Source organism: Trichophyton verrucosum (assembly GCF_000151505.1).
Source record: "Trichophyton verrucosum HKI 0517 chromosome Unknown contig00651_1.f1.exp, whole genome shotgun sequence".
Taxonomy (NCBI): Eukaryota; Fungi; Ascomycota; class Eurotiomycetes; order Onygenales; family Arthrodermataceae; genus Trichophyton; species Trichophyton verrucosum.
The window spans coordinates 149344-171047 of record NW_003315301.1 but is presented as its reverse complement, the minus strand read 5'-3'; the positions used below and the strand labels follow the sequence as shown (position 1 = coordinate 171047).

At 47.9% G+C, this 21704-nt stretch overlaps 9 protein-coding genes across 9 annotated transcripts; 5 read left to right on the top strand and 4 right to left on the bottom strand.

The window, feature by feature from the left end:
- Window positions 1-79: 79 nt before the first annotated feature.
- Window positions 80-734, top strand: TRV_05886 (uncharacterized protein; the record flags this gene model as incomplete). The annotated part of the gene is made up of 2 exons (XM_003020066.1): window positions 80-533; window positions 592-734. 2 exons carry the CDS (start codon window positions 80-82, stop codon window positions 732-734), a joined length of 597 nt encoding a protein of 198 aa, XP_003020112.1.
- Window positions 735-1737: 1003 nt separating this feature from the next.
- TRV_05885 (uncharacterized protein) lies at window positions 1738-3153 on the top strand (the record flags this gene model as incomplete). The annotated part of the gene is made up of 2 exons (XM_003020065.1): window positions 1738-2727; window positions 2770-3153. 2 exons carry the CDS (start codon window positions 1738-1740, stop codon window positions 3151-3153), a joined length of 1374 nt encoding a protein of 457 aa, XP_003020111.1.
- A 1352-nt stretch (window positions 3154-4505) lies between these two features.
- Window positions 4506-5816, bottom strand: TRV_05884 (uncharacterized protein; the record flags this gene model as incomplete). Its single annotated transcript, XM_003020064.1, has 2 exons — window positions 4506-5520; window positions 5686-5816. The coding sequence occupies 2 exons, from the start codon at window positions 5814-5816 to the stop codon at window positions 4506-4508; spliced, it is 1146 nt and encodes a 381-aa protein (XP_003020110.1).
- A 248-nt stretch (window positions 5817-6064) lies between these two features.
- TRV_05883 (uncharacterized protein) lies at window positions 6065-8157 on the top strand (the record flags this gene model as incomplete). Its single annotated transcript, XM_003020063.1, has 2 exons — window positions 6065-6189; window positions 6291-8157. The coding sequence occupies 2 exons, from the start codon at window positions 6065-6067 to the stop codon at window positions 8155-8157; spliced, it is 1992 nt and encodes a 663-aa protein (XP_003020109.1).
- Window positions 8158-8886: 729 nt separating this feature from the next.
- Window positions 8887-9598, top strand: TRV_05882 (uncharacterized protein; the record flags this gene model as incomplete). The annotated part of the gene is made up of 3 exons (XM_003020062.1): window positions 8887-8892; window positions 8951-9106; window positions 9164-9598. The coding sequence occupies 3 exons, from the start codon at window positions 8887-8889 to the stop codon at window positions 9596-9598; spliced, it is 597 nt and encodes a 198-aa protein (XP_003020108.1).
- A 639-nt stretch (window positions 9599-10237) lies between these two features.
- Window positions 10238-11290, bottom strand: TRV_05881 (uncharacterized protein; the record flags this gene model as incomplete). Its single annotated transcript, XM_003020061.1, has 1 exon — window positions 10238-11290. The coding sequence occupies one exon, from the start codon at window positions 11288-11290 to the stop codon at window positions 10238-10240; it is 1053 nt and encodes a 350-aa protein (XP_003020107.1).
- Window positions 11291-11926: 636 nt separating this feature from the next.
- On the top strand, window positions 11927-16257 carry TRV_05880 (ubiquitin conjugating enzyme, putative; the record flags this gene model as incomplete). Its single annotated transcript, XM_003020060.1, has 5 exons — window positions 11927-12338; window positions 12503-12607; window positions 12675-13291; window positions 13346-13423; window positions 13495-16257. 5 exons carry the CDS (start codon window positions 11927-11929, stop codon window positions 16255-16257), a joined length of 3975 nt encoding a protein of 1324 aa, XP_003020106.1.
- A 900-nt stretch (window positions 16258-17157) lies between these two features.
- On the bottom strand, window positions 17158-19047 carry TRV_05879 (uncharacterized protein; the record flags this gene model as incomplete). Its single annotated transcript, XM_003020059.1, has 3 exons — window positions 17158-17545; window positions 17623-18843; window positions 18911-19047. 3 exons carry the CDS (start codon window positions 19045-19047, stop codon window positions 17158-17160), a joined length of 1746 nt encoding a protein of 581 aa, XP_003020105.1.
- Window positions 19048-20972: 1925 nt separating this feature from the next.
- TRV_05878 (uncharacterized protein) lies at window positions 20973-21590 on the bottom strand (the record flags this gene model as incomplete). Its single annotated transcript, XM_003020058.1, has 1 exon — window positions 20973-21590. The coding sequence occupies one exon, from the start codon at window positions 21588-21590 to the stop codon at window positions 20973-20975; it is 618 nt and encodes a 205-aa protein (XP_003020104.1).
- Window positions 21591-21704: the final 114 nt, after the last annotated feature.

Sequence of the window (21704 nt, the reverse complement as noted above, 5' to 3'; positions counted from 1 at the left end):
AAGGGGAAAAGATGTTGGTTGGCGCCTAGACAAATCATACATCAAAGGGACAACGCAATCTGCCTGGGACGCTGTTCAAATGCCGCGGAGCCCTTCACCACGTCGAGACGAGCGAAGGAGCCGGTCCCCCGCGAGACGGCACGACGAAGGAGAGAGGCATAGAGATACAGCGAGGAAAAAACAATCGTCCGGTTTTCGGTGGAAAGAAAAGCGACGCGACGATGATAGGGACAGGGAGAGAGATTCGGGGAGATCCAGAGGTTTAGAGCGTGGATATCGCGGTAGTGATAGGCGAAGGTCTCCATTTAGAGACCGTGATAGAGAAAGGGACAGAGACTTGGACCGTGGCCGTGACCGCGAACGCAGGGCAGCAAGGGACGATCCAAGCGACCAGAAGCCTGTCGAGAAAGAGAAGGATAAGAAGAAAAAGAAGCCATCTGCTGCCCCGTCTAACGAGCCTATGATCATTGTTAATGTCAACGATAGACTAGGCACCAAAGCTGCCATTCCATGCCTTGCTTCAGATCCTATTCGTAAGCCTTCCTGGCTCGCCTTATACCCTGCCCCGACCTAGGCTAATATGTCCTGCAGGTCTCTTTAAAGCTCAAGTAGCTGCTCGCATTGGACGGGAACCACATGAGATACTTCTTAAAAGACAAGGAGAGAGGCCGTTCAAAGACCAACTTACTTTGGAAGACTACGGTGTCAGCAATGGCGTACAGCTAGACTTGTGAGTTGCCACCTGCTTCCCTTTTCATATCCTGGCTTAGACATGCTAACTTTGATATAGGGAGGTGGACACTGGAGATTGACGCGGTTGCATACGGATATCTTCCTCTATGCACGCTCGAGATGAAGAAGCTTGCGGTCATGAGCTTTGTTATGTTATAATGAACCATCCTGATTCTTTCACGCCGCTGCTCTGGACTATGATGAAGCAAAAAGAGCCCTCCAAATTAATACATCTGTTATAATATATTTTGGTTCCTTTTTGGTTCTACACCCTGTTCGTGTACTAGGTATATCTGCTGCACCCCGGATAAACTCCGGCAGTAGCTTGGTAACCCATCTCCCTGTCTTTCCCTCCTTCCCGCCCTCCCTCTTCCTTGCTTTCCTCCATTGCCCCCCTGCCGCCTCTACTCCATCTACTATGCCCCTCCCCATATCTCCCGCCCCGTCCTCCATCCCTCTGCCTCACCTTCCGCTGCATCATGTGTCGTCTTGCCTAAACCGGCCGCCAAAACGTCATGCTGACTAACAGTCGCGCCTTTCCACTTTAGGCATAACATGCGCCTTATCCAGCCAATCAGGATGTTCCATTGCATGTGACCGTCGGCGGAAAAACTGGGCTGCAAAAATGGAAATTTCGAAACATCCACAAATTCCGTGATTGACTTTTTGCCTCATTATTGTGTCCGGGCCAAACTCTCGCTTGCAACCATGCTTGCCTCCCGTCTCTTGAGCCTGCTCTCCTCCTCCATGCTGCCCTAACAATGATGTTGAGAGCGAGATTGTGATTACTATCCTCCTGGAATCAGTGATAGCATCTTTTGCCTTAATTTTCGCTGTTGTCTTTTACGAGTTTGATTGGCCTTTGAAAATTTACTCCAGCCGCGGCCGTTTGACAAACCCTCATCGATCGGCATTTCTATACTGCTCGGACTTTACATCATAACCATCAAGGATCCCATCTAGCACACCACAGACCTTAGGAAGACTTGCTAGAGCTATTTAATCATGGTCCGAAACCTCGTTGTCCTGGGCGGTAGCTCGCATCCTCAGCTGAACGCTACAATCTGCAGACAGCTGGGCATCCCTCCAGTCAACGTTCTGTTGACAAAATTTTCTGTTGGTGAGACACGCGTTGAGATCAATGAGTCGATCCGAGGGAAAGATGTCTACATTATCCAATCTGGTGGAGGAAAAGTGAACGATCACTTGATGGAGCTTTTCATTACTATCTCGGCCTGTAAGACTGCCTCTGCCAAGCGAGTCACTGCTGTCCTTCCTCTCTTCCCATACTCTCGCCAAAGCGACATTCCTTACAACAAAGCCGGAGCTCCCCTCGTAAAATCGGCCACTGTCGCCAAACCAGAGGCTAGCAACGCTTACACATTCGAGAGCACCCCGCCTACCCCACCGGCTGGAAATATAGAAAGCAACGGGCTTCAGAACGGATTAGAAGGGCTTCACAAGGGACTCGCTCAAGTCCAGCTGAATGATCTCGAGAACACCGGTTCCCTCAACAAGGCTGTGCGACTTTCTCACTACGTTAATGGGATAAAACGCAGTGACACCTTAGATTCCCAAAAGTCTGAAAATGGCCACCACCGTATCCCTACTAGCCACAGCGATGAAACAGCAAGCAATGCGTCGAATACCTCAAAGATGAACGCATTCCAACCCCGCCCCGGTTACCGACAATGGGTTGCCCAAGCAGGAACCTTGGTGGCGGATCTGCTCACCTGTGCAGGAGCAGACCATATTATCACCATGGACTTGCACGACCCTCAATACCAAGGGTTCTTTGACATCCCCGTTGACAACCTTTACGGACGTCCTCTTCTGAAAAGATATATTCAACAAAATATCCCTAATTTCCACGAAGCAGTCATAGTCAGTCCCGATGCCGGAGGAGCTAAGCGAGCTACAGCTATTGCAGACTCCATGGGCATGGAGTTTGCCCTTATCCACAAGGTAGAACCACAGCTATTTTCTAACCATCCCGTATATATTTCCTACAAGCTTTACTGACGTCCTCTTCTCCAGGAACGTCGTCCCACCAAGATCACGGACCGTCAGAACGCCACGATGATGCTTGTCGGAGACATCAAAGACCGGACAGCTATTCTCATCGATGACCTCGCTGATACGTCTAACACTATTACCCGCGCTGCGAAGTTGTTGAAAAAGGAAGGAGCTTCGAAGGTCTTTGCCTTAGTCACACATGGTATCTTCAGTGGCGATGCCATCGATAGGATAAATGCCAGTGCTCTGGACAAAGTCGTTGTCACAAACACAGTCTCTCAGGAAAACAACCTAAAACGATGTCCTAAACTTGAAGTTCTGGAAGTTGGCCAAGTTTTCGCCGAGGTATTTCTAAATATCCTATCAAGTGCGCTTTTTAGCATATTACTCACTAATTTTATCTGATTATAGGCAATTCGTCGTGTTCACCATGGTGAAAGTATTAGTGTTCTATTCCAATATGACTGAAGCCCCCCCCCCCCCCCCCCCCCCTAAAAAGGCATATACTACGCAACCTCTTGCTATCAGAGCAAATATTAGCCTTTATGTCTATTTAGCTGCACACTACTGCTATTCCCCTTGTTCCTTTATCTCTTCCTGTCTTCCTTATCAAAGTGTTTCTTTCTTTTCTTTCTTTCTTTCTTTCTTTCTTTTTTTTTGTTGGCCTGGTGTTCTGAGGTATGCAGCCCAGCCATACCTCAAAATTCAGCCACCTAAGACAGTCATTTCAGAAGAAAGACTCTGCTTATATCATGATCATAACCCTCCTATTCCCTTACCTCCCTCCTAATATCTCATTCACCTTTTTGTTCTTCCCATACTCACCAAATACTAGCAAGGTAGGTGGTGAAGGCAATGTCTTTATTTGGGTTCAGATGAAGATCCCTTCTTCTTTTCTTTCTCCCAAATACCATCCATGAGAACACCAAAGAAAACAAAAAAAATATGAAAACAAGCAAACTTGAAGACCCAGAAAAAATAAAGCCTATAAAGGAAAGACGAGGGGGTAGGTTGTTACTTTTATTGTCTTCCCTTTATTTTGATTGCTTTTTGTTATTTTCATTACTTTTCCTTGTTTGCCCTGGGTGTTATGTTTTAGTCGCTTGACTGATTGGCGGCCAACTGGTCCTTGCCATTCTACTTTTGCAAGCAAGCGAGCCTGATATATTGATGTATTGGGCTTGCTAGAAGAGCTTTTTCGTTAGTATCTAACATTTATTGCTGGGTACATATCTTTACATAGTTACTATGCTGTAGTTTCTTTGTGCGATGGTCTCTCGATCCTTGTATAGGTTACTACGGAATCACGGTGTTAGTAAGCCCCTCGTCGGGATTGTTACGCAAGGGATGTGGGAGACTTCATGTTAGAATATTTTACCGTGCAAACGGGATTTACGAGCTACGAATATAAATGATGCATTATGGCTTTATAATTGTCTATTTCTTCTGCTTAGCGGCAAGGGAAATTTGTACTACTGCTACCGGAAGGCAAGGCGATGATATTGATCTAAATCCGAGTACAGGTGAACCGCGCAAACTGTCAGCGGTTCATCATATGAATAACATGGGGGAATTATTATGGCAACATGGAAGAGATATACTCCGAATCAGCATTATCAAAAACTCCAGCAATATCAGATATAAATAACTCAAAGAAACAAAGGACCCTTAAAGTACGCTTATATAGTTCCCTATCCTGTCTTTCTGATTCTGTGCAATGCACTCTGCGATCCAAGTAATGTTGCGAATTTCCTATTTCAATACATGATTAGCTTATATGCCTGGCATAATACTGAGTACCTGTAAGAACTGACCTGTTCTCGCAATTTGACCCAGGCGTATATTATAGCCGGAGTGAACTGGCGAGTGAATACCAGCTTCAACAATTCCATCTCTCTCTGGTAGAAAAGGTCTTCCAAGCTCTTGCCTTCGCTTCCAGCGCCAGACCCGGACTGGTTCAGACCAACAGTGTCAAAGAAAGCTTTGTAATCGGCAACTACTGTCACTGCGAGAGAGACACCCTCGAGGTCATCTGCGCGAGAAAGCATCAAAGAGCCTTCGGGATACAACTTGCCAAACTCTGGATATAGCTTTTTCCTCTCGGCTTTGGAGAGTTCGGTGCCGAACGAGTTGAGAGTGATGTTAATTGCCCGACGATCGGCCTCAAACTCTAGTGCTTCACACATGACTTGGGAGGTAGGAGAGTCTTTAAGCTCGGGGTCAGTGTTGATAAACCGGTAGAAGTCCTCCAGATAATTCTTGTACAGAGTGTTTCGGATGATTTCGATGTTTAGTTCATCCAGATCCTGATGGCTCAGACTGCCCTTGAAGTATGGAGCCAAAGGTGTTTCGATAAGGACAGAGTTATACAATTCTTCGATATTGGTTGCCACGCATAGGACTGGCATTGTCTCAAAGAAGCCAAGTGGGTGGCATCTGTCCAGGAGCTCCCGGGTGTCTCGCTCATGAAGAGTACCGGTGATGAGAAGTGCGATGTTATCAATCATGTACCCATAGGTAAGGTATTCCATAAACTTGGCCGTCGAGCCACTGGCTTGTGCCTGCAGATAGCGGAATTCAGCAACAAGTTTATCGGTGGCTTTACCAGCTAGAGCGGACGTAGAGGGATTCGGGGGAAGAGCAGCTAGAAAACCGCCATATGATGGGCCAAGCTGGAGCTTGACGTCTGTATTTACATGGTCAGCCCTAGCACACCGCAAGCTATCACGACGACCACTGTCATCAAGGGATAACGCATATATCCATCGGCAGCTATCGCAAGGATAGGTACATACCATCCACGGTATCGCATTGCGTCAAGTTACTGTAGTTCTGCGAGTTAAGAAGGTTATTGCGGTATCCGCGAACAACTCCTTCGACATAGCTGAGCAAACATTAGCCGTCCATCTCGTTCCAGCAAGTACCAGGATGGCTTACCCGTTATCCACATTGAAGAAGAGACCCTCCATGGTTGGCCAAGGGATGCGTGTCTGGTTGTTTCTGGTCCTCCAGCCCGTCGGGTCGTCTTCCTCGTCTTCCTCCTTGATATCACTTCCGAAGGTCAACATAAGCTTAGGTTATTCACGTGATGCATTACATAATATATAGTGTGCTTTTTTTACGACATCGAAAAAAAAAAAGAAGCAAAAAAATTATTTGGATTTTCGATTGAAAAAGCGAAGAAACAGTTGTGCGTCTCTCTTGTGCTCAACGCTGCAGAAGCTCTCCCCGACGCATTCTGCTCGCGCAATAGCTCCGGTGAAGCTAGGCGAAGGTTTTTTTTCTATCTTGTTCAATCTCCCAGGACGCCATCGCCATGACACTATTCATCCTTACCGAGACCAGTGCGGGCTATGCCTTGCTTAAGGCAAAGGATAAGAAGCTCCTCAAGCGAGATGATCTCGCTACAGAGACAGAGACAGCCGAAGGAATATCGAATCTGTATGTTTGCGCTGTTCTGCTTGAGACGGGCGATAATCTTTCGATTGCAATTTATACTGGTGCATAATCGACATTGAATTTTTCCTGCGCCATTTTGATAGCTTTAAATTGACGGCTTTTCTGGCATCTGCTATTTTGGAGAAATGGACTAATGACAAATTTTCTTGCAGTATGAAATTGAAGAACTTCCAGAAATTTGACAGTGCCACTACTGCTTTGGAAGAAGTTGCGTCGGTTATCGATGGAAAGGTCACACCGCGCCTGGCGAATTTGCTCGAGACGATCAAAGACGAAAAGAAAGTCTCTTTAGCAGTTGCCGATACCAAACTCGGTATGTTTCCTTTCGCCTCCAGCCTGTATAAATTGTTTAGACTGCGATTCCCCCGCGAATGTGTAATCTTTGCGTCTTTGCTGACGGTTGATCCTCTCATAGGCAACGCGATTGGCAAGCTGCCTGGACTCTCCATCCAGCCTATTGCAGATGGAACCACTGCTGAGCTTTACCGTGCCATCAGGGCCCATCTTCCCACTCTTATCCCTGGATTGGTTCCCTCTGATATCTCCACTATGTCCTTGGGTCTATCTCACTCTCTTGCTCGCCACAAGCTCAAATTCTCCGCAGACAAGATTGACACTATGATTGTTCAGGCAATTTCTCTGCTTGATGATCTCGACAAGGAGCTCAACACGTATGCCATGCGTGTGAAGGAATGGTACGGCTGGCATTTCCCCGAGCTGGCCAAGATCTTGAACGACAACATGGCCTATGCTAAGGTTGTCCTTAAGATGGGTATCCGTAGTGACTCTGAGACTACAGACCTTTCGGAAATTCTGCCTGAGGAGCTTGAAACCGCCGTCAAGATGGCCGCCAACAAGTCCATGGGAACTGAGATTAGCAATGAGGATCTTGAGAATATTCAATCACTTGCTGAACAGGCTGTTGCTTTCTCCGAATACCGCCAACAGCTTGCGAACTACCTCTCTGCTCGTATGGCTGCCATTGCTCCTAATCTTACTGCCTTGGTTGGCGACCTGGTTGGTGCTCGATTGATTGCGCATGCCGGTAGCTTGATGAATCTCTCTAAGAGTCCTGCAAGTACTATCCAGATTCTTGGTGCTGAGAAGGCCTTGTTCCGTGCTCTTAAGACCAAGCATGACACCCCCAAATACGGTTTGATCTACCACGCTTCCCTCATTGGCCAAGCTACTGGTAAGAACAAGGGTAAAATGGCTCGAGTTCTGGCTGCCAAAGCTGCAATTGGTCTCCGTGTTGACGCGTTGAGTGACTGGACTACTGATGCTGACGGCAACGAGCCCACCGAAGAAGAGAAGAGTGCCCTCGGTATGGAGTCGAGGTATTACCTCGAGAAGAAACTTGCATTCCTCGAAGGAAAGCCACTTAAAGCTAGGGGTGTGGCTATTGCTCCGAACGGAGTTGAATCTGCTGTTTCCAAGAAGTGGGAAGTCAAAGAAACCAAGAAGTACAACACAGACGCTGATGCCCTGGCCGGCAACGAACCCGAGAAGAAGAAGTCCAAAAAAGACAAGAAGGATAAGAAGAGTAAACTGGTGCAGGAAGTTGAAGCTGAGGATGAGGAAATGAAGGAGGCTGATCAAGAAGACGAGGAGGACGAAGACGACTCAGATGAATCTGAGGAAGAGAAGCCCAAGAAGAAATCTAAGAAGGAGAAGAAGTCAAAGACAAGTGGTGACGACAACGTTGAAGAACTTGCTGAGAAGGCCGGCCTTAGTGTCAAGCGATACCTCCGAAAGCTTGAAAGAGGCGAGATTTCCTTTGATAAGGACGGCAACCCAACCGCTATTAGCAAGAAGGAGCTGAAGAAAGCCAAGAAGGAAGCCAAGAAGGCTGAGAAAGAGGAAGGCAAGAAGAGAAAGCGCTCAGATGTTGGCGATGATGCCGAAGAATCCAAGGGTGAAAAGAAGAAGAAGAAGAAGAGCAAGGCCTAATTGATGCGCATAATACCCTCAATGCCGTCTGATCCTTTTTGTTGCTGTATCATATCCAGCTCCTGGTGTCTTGGTTTCTGTCTTCTTTTTGATAGGGTGGCATCACTTATGGCGAGATGTTATTTCTTTGAATCTTTCGACTTTTTCTGATTTTTTTTTCTTGTCATTTTCCTTTGGGATCTTTTATGGCGGCGCTTGGGGTTCATTTCAATTTGGTTTCTTCAGACACAGTACAAAAGGAAAAGTGTTCAGATACTTCATATTTATCAGCCATTGAAGCTTTTATACCACCTTTTCTTTTTTATAGCCGTGTTGCTATTTCAGTAGCTGTACTCTGTAAACTCGGAATCAGCCTTTCCAGACTGCCCTTATGTCCGGACGAGGCATCCCATTGCTCCAGGTCAAAGGAGCCCTGTAGTTGATTGTTTAAATTACCAGTTTCGGGCGTCCCTGTACTGTTGTTGCATTCGTTTACATTTAGCTCTTCTAAAGCATAGATATTCTTTCCCTCCGTACCTCGGCTTTGCGATGATTTGCAGATGTAATAGAGAGGCTGAAGGAACGCTGGCCAATCAGAGCCCGATTCCAGAATAACCGGAAATGGATTAACTATGATCCATGAAGAAGCTTTCCATATTACATAATCACTTCTATATCCCAAAATTGCAGGTTGCGAAGCTTTGAGAGCTGGAAGTTGGACGTGGTGAATTGGATTGATTGCCATTAGATATGAAGGTAAGCCCCTATTAGCCGGCTGTTTACAAGGAACATACGATCCAACGATATGTAACAGATTCTTGATCCTCAAGCTGCAACGCTTTCAAATGTGGAAGTGCTGGCTTACTTGAAGTCCAACCCTCCGCGCCTATCGGCACAAGCACCTCTCCCGAATGCGAAGAACTTTGTGCCTAAGCCAGACTTGAGAGACTACAACACAGTGGTAAAAGAGGTTAGAACTCGTTTAAATCCGTTGTTTGAGGATCTGCATTGCTGATCTTGATCCTAGTACAATGACTATGTCGTTCGGCTCTCCCCCCACCTCCTATCATATCCTAGCTTTACGTCTATATCTCCCGAGAATGCTACTGGGGATAGTTCAACAACTGACCTGGACGTTGCACTTCGAACACTGATCTCGAGTTTGAAACCATTCAACCTGACGAAGGCAGAGGTATTGATGATTATCAATTTAGGGGTTGGCCTTGAAGCTAAGCCAGAAGGAGACGCTGCTGAAGATACGGCCATGCAAGACGGAGACGGCGAAACTGGTGACGCAGGCGTTGACTATGGAGCCCTAGCGCTCCTCGATACAATTATAGAAGACCGAGAGGAGCGACTAGCGGATGAGGACGTTGCAGAAATACTAAGAATCGTTAGGGAGACTCTGGTTAAAAAAGAGCCCGCAAAGGAAGAACCTGAAGAAACAATGGAGGAAAGCTGAGCAACCTTGTCTCTCAAACTTCTTCTATCTCACGGTATCTAAAGCACACCGCGCCGCCTATCCTTGGGATAGATGGACTGAAATATGAAGAACTCTTGATTTGGATAGAGTACGAGTAAGAAAAACTCCGTCCCGCCACTTCCCTTCAATGACTGATTTGCTTGGATAGGAACTTTATGAGTGCTCCCCACGACTTTATTGGGAGATTTCCACCGAAGGGGTTAACCCCGCGAGTGACAATTCGCGAATTGGTTGCGCTATTGGATGTACTTTCAAATGGGATTCCTCTGAAAAAGTACACATTTGCTAGTTGGTTAATATTACTCTAGCAATAGCCAGTGCTTTATCTAATAATGCAATGATAGCTGCAAGTTCTATAGGGGCTAATTGCCCAGAACTGTGTCAGGAATGCAAATTGACTGAGTCTGCCCGAGATAAGGGGACTTGATTGCGCATATATAAAATTCTTTTTTTTCTAGTGAATAATAAAACCCTTCCCATGTTTTGAAATTGTGCTAATATATTCTTGAACAATAAAAAGGTGGAAGGGTGGGTAATTAAAGCAGCAATAGTTCGCTTCAAATATAGGCACAGTTGATCATTTGCAGAACTGTGCGTATTATTGAAAACTGGTTAGATCTATTCAAGGTATATCTCATCTCTCAGACGTTGTAAATTGCGCATTAGCCCACTGCCAGTACTCTCCGGCTTTTCGCGTGAAGGAAGCTCGGAAGTTCTACCCTTGGAGGCAGTCCCACCAGCCTTTCGGTTCTCCTTTTCCTCTCTTTCCCTAGCTTGGTTTTCGAGGACCTTCCGCCTGTCTTCAACAATCTTTGTAAGGCTGTCGACAAACTTGAGTCTCGGTTTCTCTTCTACTGTGCCCTTCCATACGCCCGCGAGGAGCCGTAATTCCTCAACTCGACGAGCTGCTGCTTCCAAACCGGCTTCTCCTCCACCGTTGCTGTCCAGCAGCCCGGTGACCTGTGATCTGAATTTCTTAGCTACCTCGCGCCCCTTTTCTTCCAGGCTCCGTGATTCAGGGCCAGCTTCTGGAGCGGACACAGATATGAAGGAGGAGGTAATCGACACCTCTGAGGGAGGTAACGGCCATTCCATTGCATCTCCAAATACCTGTATGACCTCCTCCAGCCGCGTTCTGACCTGCATCAAAGTCCGTAGACGAGATATATACTCTGGATCCTCTTGTGTGATCTCCGGCTGCGTCTTGGTGCCTGACTCTTTTTCCTTTTGCCCCTCCCGGTGTACATCCTCCTCCTGTGCGGCGGTGTCGGGCTCGGGCAGGCCCTGGGGTAGGAAGCTGCGAATATCATCCTGTAGCGTATCTGTAAGGGTGTCTGAAAGGCCGATTGTCTCTCCACGCAGGACCTCAACCTCATACGCCAGCCGCCCGCTGCTTCGTACTATCTCATCTGTAAGCTGGTTCAGCGTGTTTGACAGCCGGGCGTTTTGTGCGGTGAGCTGGGAGAGCAGCGATTGGGTCCGAGCAGAGACGTCGGCGATTGAACTGCCGCCCGCTGAGCGCGATTGCGAAGTGCTCAGCGGCGGAAGAGTGTCGTTGAGGAAGTCGACGGGGTCGAACGAAGGGTCTGAGAACTCCGGCAGCAGCGGCTCAGCTGGGGAGGACGAGGTTTTCCGCGCATCCTCGCTCTGCGGGCCAGGTCGTTGAGCCATGTTCCCGTAGATCTTGGTCCCAGTAGCTATGCCTATCCCACAAGAACTCGACCGGCCACGCCAACGAGCAGCAAGCAGCCAGGCGAACAGGTGGTCGTGTTTTCAAAGCAGAGAAGAAAACATATAAAAAGAATAAAAAGAATTAAAAAATAAAAAATAAGAAAAATTTAGGAGGCGGCTTGCGGCAACTAACTAGGTTTCGTCAGTTCAAGCTTAAAAGGAGGTGGAGCGTTGACGTCAACTCAAAAAGCACTGCCGGCAAACGGCCACGAACCAACCACCTTCTTCTGGCCGCGAGGGGACGGTCAATGGCTCCGGAGCAGCCAGCAGCAGCAGGTCGATGTATCAGAACGCCGGGACCCGTCCACAGGGGCCGTCCGGGATGCAGCGGGCAGAGTGGGCGTCGTGCTGGCCGGCGTCCCGCTGCAGCCTGGGGGGCGGGCGGGCTTACGTGAGGCTGCTGCTCTCCAGAAAGTCGCAAGTCAACTAACTACTGCTTAGTAGAATAACAACCAAGTCAAACCGAACTCTCGAGACGAGGAAGCAACGAAGACAAACACCGGGCGATGACGCTCTTCGACCAGCGTCGCCGCGGGCCAACGAGGCCGCAGTCTTTGGTCGAGTGCGCCTGGTGGGATGGGCGGCAAAGCCAGCCAGCCTGCTGCTGTGTCGACGTCAATATCCTCCGAGGGCCACAGTAGCCGACTGCCTGCCTCCCTGTATACCACAGTGCGTACATGCTCTCTTTCATATGTGTTTATCAAAGAACCGGAAGTTAGCGAGACAGAGTGGGAATTGACATGGTCTCTTGTTGCCGGCCTCTTTGCCTCACTGTCCTTGTCCTTCTGTCCTTCTGTCCTTCTGCCAGTTTCTGGGCTGCCTCCCACCTTTATGCCTGCCCGCTTATATTCACAGCATCGGCGTCTACCTGCTTCTTGGGTGTCATTTTCACTTGCCTTTTCCTCTCATCTCTTCTTCTTCTTCTTCTTCTTCTTCTATTTATCTCTCCTTCTTCTCTCCTTCTTATCCTGCTCTGTCACCTTTCCTAGTGGGGTTTGGGGTTCTATGTTTTCAAGCCACTGGTTATTGATGGACACAAAAAGTGCAGTTACTGGACATAAACTGCATAGATACCCTGTTCGGCCTTGAGAATGCCTAGAAAGGCGTTTCTCCACGACCTCCACGAGGCTTCTACGCCCGGGAGGTTCCCAGCTTTGACGAACGTGACGTCTGGCGAGGACGATGGCACCTTGTCCTGCTCCTTGATTCTCAGTGAAGACCCCAAGCAGTCGGTGGACATCGAGTTCATGGTCACAGGTAAGTCCTTATATATATATATACGAATGCGCCCTCAGGAGCTCACTAGCTAATAACTATTGCCTAGACATCTCACTGTACCCGAAGGAGCATGAGTTTCTTATCTACACTACCTCCGAAGATGTCCCTCAGTACGTTACAGAAGTGCTTGAACAAGCTCAGCAGGCAATTAGCCGCCTGGAAATTCCGGACATGTTATCGCAGCTCAGCTATACATTCCAGAACAAAATAGAACCGGAAGATGATGGACAATGCGACTTTGCTGACGACCTTTTTCTAAATGATGATGAGGACTCGGTTTATTCTGGAATAGAAGATGCTATTCCGGATCTAAATGATGACGAATATCACTGGTCTCCTGTTCCGCAGCAGACCCAGCTAACTCACTCGGACACTATCACAGAAGAGATACAAGATTCTGAGGAACTGTTATGCAAGATATCAGAAGACTTGAAAACTGCGAAATTGGCCGGCTTCCGCGTTGGATATCTAGGAAATAAACTATGCCCCATTGTTTCTGTTTCATGCCGCATTTCTAAACTTGGAATATCAGAAGACGCAATGAAGGCATGGCACATCAAGGAGGAGCAGTATTTGGTTTGTCTTATTCGGTACATTGGGAAATATCAATCTCTGGAAAACCTGCTCCTCGAGGATGAACTATCCGGAAAATCATCAGTCGAGGTACGCGTTGGCATTTGCAACGTGTATAAACCCTCTATAAGCACCGCCCTCCAGATGTTTGACCAAGTTGGCCAAGGCGCAAAGTCCCGCATTGCTATATGTGGGAATAGCCCACCCAACAATGACGATATTGTGTACTCTTTTATTAGCGGGCCTCTCAATGCCTTGTTTAATGAAAGATTTATCAAGATACTGCGCTATAGACACAGTTTTGGTCAAACTTGGTCTGGAGCAGAACGGTTTTCAACGAATGTCAGGGTAAACCCGTCGGCAGCTCGGACCCAATTTCTCATATCTACCAAGAGCCGGATATTTCTGAAGAGAAAGCTGCAATGCTCCCAAGGGCCCTCTCAGCAGATCATCTATTGGAAAAGAATGGCTCAGGAGCTTCCTTCCCTCTGATAGCTATGCAGTTCATGCTCCGTCATTTCGTAAGATGCACGGAGTTCTGTCTTGTCTGTCATTGCAAGACAAATGATAATTTCGAGGCTTTAAAGCCTTATGTTTGCTCCAAGAGCTTGTGCCTATTCCAATACATGACTTTAGGATTCGGGCCTAGCTTGGAGTGGGAGATCATGACACAACCCTATGTGGTTGACTTGCTGGTCAGCTTTACTTATTCTAGCGCGATTCGGAGCCGCCTCGTCGACCCACCTACAGGACTTGGGATTATGGTTCCAGGTGGCATGCACGATGCAAATTACAAAAATCTCTGCAATGATGCGGCGGAATCTACAGCCATCTCTCACAGGGAAATACGCTTTGAAGTAAGCTTTGACGAATCAAGTATGACTATGAATTTTGCTGGAAGCGTCCCGGGCCATCGAGTATGCACTGGAGACTGGTTAGTCATTATCGACGAAGGACGTTACCTCCATTGTCGTGTCACCAATACAAGCTTTTGGCCTTCGGTTGACATTTCAAGCCCAATCAAGGTATCAAAGTCTCGAGAGGCCATAGAGGATAAGACAATGCCAATTCCAAAATTGGTCAAGGCTGCTTGGTATGGACAGAACTTCGATGACCTCAGTCCAAAGGCACAGCATCAAATGGTAGTATCTCTTCTTGATACCCTTCCAACGGTCGTTGAAATGAAACAGTACCTGATGGAGAACTCTAGGGGCTCACAACCCACGCTTACACAATGGAAAGATAGGATTTCAAAATCAGCTCTCGATCTGTTACGATGGATAGTTGCATCAAACCGTTCGTGCATCATTCAAGACGACCCCGATCCAACAGAGGACAGTGTTAACGCCGATCAAGCCAATGATGACCGTGTTGGTGGAGTTCCTGGCTATATGCAATTTCGTTTTGCGCAGGGGGCTCCAGACAAGGAGGAACGATTTTTTAAAGCCGTCATGGCTAAAAATAAAAATTTTATTCACCCTCATGCTACTATTTTTGCCTGGCATGGTAGCCACCTCTCGAACTGGCACGGCATTCTACGCGAAGGATTGCACTTCAAGGAAATCATGCATGGGCGAGCATTTGGTGATGGTGTCTACATGAGCACAAGCTTTACTACGTCTGCAGCCTACATTAGTCCTAATTTAGGCCTGAGCTTTGGGTCTCCTACCGAAACCTGGCCCAACAGCAAGTTAGGAGTTACAGGCGCGATATCGTTAAACGAAGTGGTAAATTCTCCTAGTGAGTTTGTCAACACCTCACCACACTTGGTTGTATCTCAGCTGGATTGGATTCAAACGAGATATCTGTTTGTTCGATGCTCCCTGAACAAGGAAATTGGCCTCAATTCGCCATCAAAATTACTTCCATATTATCATCAAGATCCGAAATACGTTGCCCTAGGCCCAAATTACAAGACAATCACAATTCCTTTGTCGGCATTCAGCCAGAAGCGCCGCCTTGCTTTGGGCATGACAGCTGTCAGCCATCCTCCGGCAAGCACTCCTACTAATCTCTCTACAAAACAAGGTAACGGCGTTGCAAGCTCGTCAACCAAGAGAGCTAATTCAATCTCTAAATCACCGATACCCCGGAGCCAAGCTGCTCAGGGCCCAGGTTCCACTTCCGGCTCGGCGAACAGCCATGCGGGAGTAACCGCACGTTATTACACTGATAATACCACTTCCCAGCAGACTGCTGGTTTGTTTACATCAGACAAACCCAATCATGCGGAGTCCGACGGGTATCTCAGTGACGAGACAGATGTTGATGATCTTAATATCCATATAGAGGCTGATAGCATCAGAAGTAAACAAGCTAGAGGCAACAATCCAGAGCAGGCCCCTGAAGAGAGTGGCACCAAGGGCAAAAACAAGGCCCAGAATGAAACAGACTTTATCCCCGGGACCCTGGATCCAGCGTCTCTCCCTATGATAGCAGCTCCAGACAATGCGACTCCTTCAGCAACGGCGTCTCTCCAGCGTGACCTACGAGGAGCGCTTCGCATTCAGGACAACGAGCCGCTGGCTGATCTGGGCTGGTATATTGACCCAAACCTAGTGAACAATGTCTACCAATGGATTGTGGAGCTACATTCCTTTGACCCTTCGCTCCCCCTGTCCAAGGATATGGCAAAAGCGGGAATCAAGTCTGTTGTTCTAGAAGTTCGATTCCCCCAGCAATACCCAATGTCGCCACCGTTTGTTCGGGTCATTCGCCCTCGATTTTTGGGATTTCAACAAGGCGGAGGTGGCCATGTCACCGCTGGTGGCGCACTTTGCATGGAACTACTAACAAATTCTGGCTGGTCCGCTGTGTCTAGCATCGAGAGTGTTTTATTGCAGGTTCGCCTGGCAATTTCTAGTACAGACCCTCAACCTGCAAGACTGGTTCCTGGCCAGGATGCACGGAAGGGTAGGGTTTTGGAATACGGTGTTGCGGAGGCTGTGGAAGCATTCATTAGGGCGTGCAAGGCTCATGGTTGGCAGATCCCAGCGGATTTCCACCGGGAGTCCAAGGCTTCATTAGCTGCCGAGGCCTCGTCTTATAAAAATTGATGTTTCCTATTTACCATAAACTTCAACGACAACTACGTAAACTATGGTGATATACGCGGCATAATTGGTCGTCACACTGCCAACTCGGCGACACAAGGCAAATCTAAGTGGTGAAGATTATTGGGATGGAGGGGAAAGGGGAATGGGGAAAGACTTTGAAAGTTCATATGATTTGGATCGAACTGAACTATCGAGTTGAAAATTTCGAGAGATAAAGGGTCTTCTAGTCATAGAGTGCTTTTATCAGGCTCTAGAGTTTCTTCGGAGCGGCAAAGAAAAAGAGCAGAGATCGGTCTGTGTAGAAACGAAGGGATGGCACCTGTAATGACCTTGGAGAAGAGGAAACGACGAAGCAAATAAGAATGGAACATTGATAATTATGACAAATCTCCTCCCTTCCTGCCTTTCATTGGAGTCGTATGAAGTGCGTAAACCAATGCCACCAGCGACGGACGTCGAGACATGAAATTCCAAATAAAGGGAGAGAACCAACATAGAGACGTGAACAATGCAAAAACTAGAACACCAGGAAACTCCACCATTTTTGCTCCAACCTTTCCCCCCTGGTATTTTTTTCGATGATGGGTGTGAAGAAGTGGAAGGAATTAATGGGATAAAGATACATATAAAGGGGGGGCAGGGAGTGTAAGAAGAGTAATGAAAAGGGTAAGGAGAAAGAAAAAGGAGCAATCAAGAATTTTTTTGTCTTCTTGGATTTGCAATTTGTGGCTCATCAAGACCACAGATATAGAATCACCACACCATACCCAAGAAAATTTTGGAAATCAAAAACACCCAATCGGTCAGGTTAACTCGTGGAAAACAGTAAAATCATGAAACAAGGAATATAGGAGGCAGAAGATGTGAAGGGAAGTATAAGTGACGATGAAAGGTGGTAGTTCATCGACGAAGTTGCCAGTTTTGTGGCGCTAGAAGATCATTTTGCACTGGTAAGCCGTTCTGCATGCCGTTCTGCATACTATTCTGGATGCTGCTCTGAATTCCAGATTGGAGTCCATTGGGTATAGGATTCTGCGGGCCGGTTGGTAATCCATTAGGTACACCGCTGGCCATTTGAAGTCCGTTTAAGAGGATGGCGAGCCCTTGGGATTGGCCAACGGGGCAGTCCTTGTGCGCCGAAAGCATCGATTTTAGCATTGCATTTTCTTCTCTAGCTTTCTCTAGAAGGCTTGTTAAAGCTTCGTTGTCGCTAGAGTATGCTTCTGCTTTTCTCATTAGGGTGGCAACCCATTGCTTCTTTCGTTGACGACATTTAAGGGCGGCAACCCTGTGGTAAAAAGTTAGAAGGCTAATTCAAGATATACGAAGTGTAGCATAATACATGTGTGTTGCGGTTTGGCATACCTGTTACGCTCCTTGAAGTTCTTCTTCTTTTCTTCGTCTGTCATGGCCTTCTTGTTGCCAGTAGAGTTATTTTCGCCTTCACCATTACTATTACCATTATCGGCACCATCGGCATTATCAAATTCGACCGAGTCATCATCGGTAGGAGGTTGTGCCTTGTCGGCGGCAGCATTTGAAGCCTTTTGCTTTTTATTTGATCCCTTGGGAGCGTCTTCGGCCTTTCTGCGGCCATTTGTAGTGCCTCCTTTGGCAGTGGAACCTTTCTTGCCTTTGCTACGAGTATTGATCTTCGTATCAGGGCTATCAGAGACGTTTCCGTTGGATGGTGGAGCTGCGCCATTCGACTCATTGGTTTGAGGAGAAACCCCATTCAATGGTGGGCTATTATTATCGTTATTCTGCAGTGACATTTGCATAGGTTGCGAGGTTGGGCCAGGGAAAGGGTTGCTCGTAGCCTGAGCACCCTTAGCTAGCATGAAGAGGCCATTGGCAGCATCAGTAGCATCAGCATGAGCGAATGGGTAGGACTGGGGCTTCTCCATCGAGGCAGCAACTTGCTGGAGAATCGAGTCTGCCTCTCCAGGGTTAGAAGTAGGCGCAAGGTAGCCATTTTTCTTTGCTGCTGTGATGGCTGTCCTCTGGAAATCTAGAGTAGTAGGAGTGGTATTTCCGCTGGAGAGTTGCTGAAGTAAACCAGCAGGTCCGGGGCTGGGGGCGGGGAACATAGAGCCACCACCGCCAGGAGTCAGGCCAGCATTTAAGCCAGTACGCAACGAGGACTCATTAGGGGTAGGGAACCCGCGAGTTATACCATCAAAATAGTCGCTTGGCCCTGCAGGCCCTGTAAGCATTGCCGGGCTTAGTGGACCAGCACGGAGCGAGTTTGGCCAATTGAACCCGCCGCTGGTTGAGGTGCCTGGCATGGCAGGGGAGGTCAAAGAAGCGACAGGTGGGAGAATAGATTTCCCGGGGGTATCACTGCCTGTATTTCCAAAGGATTGTTCGAACGGGTTGGGCTCAAAGGACAGGTGGCTGGTGTTATGGATGCCCGAGAAGTAATCACCACTTGCATCGTCACCTGGTTTCTGTGGAGCCGGAATAGTAGACGGCGCATCTAAGGATGAAGTGGTGACGATGGTCTCAGGGACATCGATTTGGGTTGTCCCACGATCTAAACGGGATGATGTCAGTGGTGACAGACAGGAGACAGGAGTGTTAACTCTGAAAGTAAGTTGAGCGAACCACCAACACCAGGGACGACAAAGAGAGAGGAGGCACAATAGATCACAGTAAGAGGTCCATCCACCAGCTGAGGATGGTGCCTGTAGAGAGTGACGTGACGAGGGTGGTGATGATGGGTAGGAAGAAATTAGCTAGCTGGCTGCTGACCTTCTGACTTGACGCTCTCGTTCGAGTCTTTCGCATCCATTGGTGAATCGGTGCGAGACGCCGGCAAGCCAGCCTGCGGCGACGCGGCCTTGCTGGCTGGGGCGGACATGGTATATACAGGCGAAGAGGGAGGGAGCGTGTGTCTGGAGGGAGCGGTGGTGCTGAAATCGGACGAAAAGAGCAGACGAGACGGGCGTCCAGCGACGATCTCTCCTCGAGTCCTCTGCCGACCGCAAGGAACAAGAGTCGAGGCAGCGGTTCACTCCGCTCGAGACTGGCTGGGTGGATTAAGTGCGAGTAACGGGCGCAAGCTTGTGGATTCACGCCGAAAAGTGTCTGTTGTTGTGGGTTGTGCGCCGTTCATCGAGCGATGACGATGGGATGACGATGGGATGACGATGCAGAGCGACCTTCTTTTTTTTCCGCTGGGGAGGAAAGCAAGTAAAAGAAAAAATAGCAGAGAGCGAAGGCGAAAAAACTCTGACGACATTGATGATGTCGTTGGCTTAGTCATCGTTCTTGGCAGAGGCTTGGCACGACGGAAGCTCGCTTAAGCATAAAACGTTAAAAGCATAAAAGAAGGGCGATGGAGACGTCTGATAAGATGAGATTAGATGGACGGCGGCGGCAGCGGGAGGCAGCGGGCGGCATGGGGGGCAGCATGGGGGCCTGCGGTGGGGTGTGCAGGCGCTGGGCGAGCCTCGCTGCCGCATGCAATTGCAGGTCCGACTCGGTGAGCACATCGCTCTTAGCGCTGCATCCTGCTCGCTAACTTAGCTGACTAGCCGCTTAGTTAGTAAACCAGCACGCGCCGATGACGAAAGAACTCCCCGACTACACCAACTGCAGGCCTCCCCAGCGCGGTTAACTATTCTTCTCAACCAGTCCTTCAGACTGTTAATAAGTGATAGTGTTAAAAACTTCCTAGGTGCCATTTCCCTGCCGCGCTCGACTCGCCCAGCGATGAGTGTTATACCCACTGCCATGGCTAAGGATTTCACAGGCCCACTCTACTCAATATCAAATACCCAAAGCTCAGACTTATGCATATTGAATGCAATGCCAACATGTTTTGTCTGTGGATTATCTTGACAGCGGGACATTGTACGGCAGTCTTCTCTCCGGTCCGTTCGGTTTCACAACAAGAAGGCGGAATGGCCAAGAGTAAGATATTTGACTCCCAAGTCGAATGCATTACCCTTTCCACTTTATTATTATTATTATTATTATTGTATTGTCCTTTTTATCATTTTTGAAAGAAAGAAGGCTGTCCAGTTACCGACATTACGTGAGAATGTTTCAAGGATAATGGTATGAGTATACCATTGTTGATACAGTGATAGACCTCAAGCCTATGACATTATGAGAGAATATCTCACAAATGCCATTACCCAAAACCAGCTCTGGTAATATTCCCATCATATTCGGTTCGAAACTCCCCAGGCCCTAACAATATCATGGTAAACTCGATAGTGATAGGTGAAAAGGGAGGCGGTAATATGAAAGCTGAGGAAGGAGGAAGAGATGCTTATCAAACCCAAGTTTGTTTATTCTATTTGCGATTGTTACTTCTAATAAAGGCCGCATTCTCTCCTGGATGTCATCATACCGATGGATTTCGATAGGAAGCTGCATCCGGGGAAATGGAAACCACTAGCAGGGGGTAGCCTGCAATGTTTACCTAGGTACATGCTTTCTATGGTCCGTAGGGCCCTTTAGCTAGGAAGTCAGCATTGTTTATGTCTCTACGGCAAAGCACGATGAATGTATCTTAACGACCAGGCACATATACAGTCCTGGTAATATAAGTCTGCATTTTGTGTTATATAAGTCCGTGCAGTCAAATGTAGCAGCTTTGGAAGCATTCTATTGGACAAATACGTCTTTTGACTAGTATCTGGCTGGCAGTCGCTGAATTATGACGCCAGAGCTCCAAGCATTCTCGCATATAACACCAACTATCACGATCCACGATAGGCGGAATAATTCCATGGTCCGAGTAGCACAGGGACATGATAGTGCCTCCATCCCTCCTCGCCCTCTCTGCCGTCAACTGCGAATCGCACTTCCACCTCTGGCCAGAAACAATCCTCAACACCCTGCTCACGGTACCACTCGTCAATTCCACAGAGCCGAAGGCTCCAGGTTGAGCGTGATGTGTTTGACCCCGCTCGGTTGGGCAGCTGTGCTAAGATAGAAGAAACGGATAAAGAGTTGCTCTCACTAGACCAATTTTTGACCCGCCCATCCGAATCTGTATTTGCTGTGAACATTGGCTGTTTGTCGGCTGTGGAAGATGAAGGAGAAGTTGGTTTGACTTCGGAATTGACCAACGTCAGAACACATAGAATTCCTGCTCCTGGGCGACCAGTATAAGTGTTTAGCACATGGCAAGTAATCGGGTCTTTGTCTCCCATTGTTCTCTCGCGGATAGTATCAAGTTCCTTTTCGCCTTTTTCACCAGGGTTTGTCTCAAATCTCGGGTTATCGGGTTTGAAGTATTGCTGGAGTTGTGAAAGCCTTTTGGAAGCAGCTGCGAGAGGAAGGTCATCGATTTCAAGGTGGATTTGGCCTTCCATCAATCACGCCGTGGGTTTTTTGATATGTGGCCTGAAGACCTAAGGCATTCTCTCCCCGGTTGTTGCCGCTAATCAAGTTACCGCTCAAGTCATATCCAACAGTTCTAGTTGGTT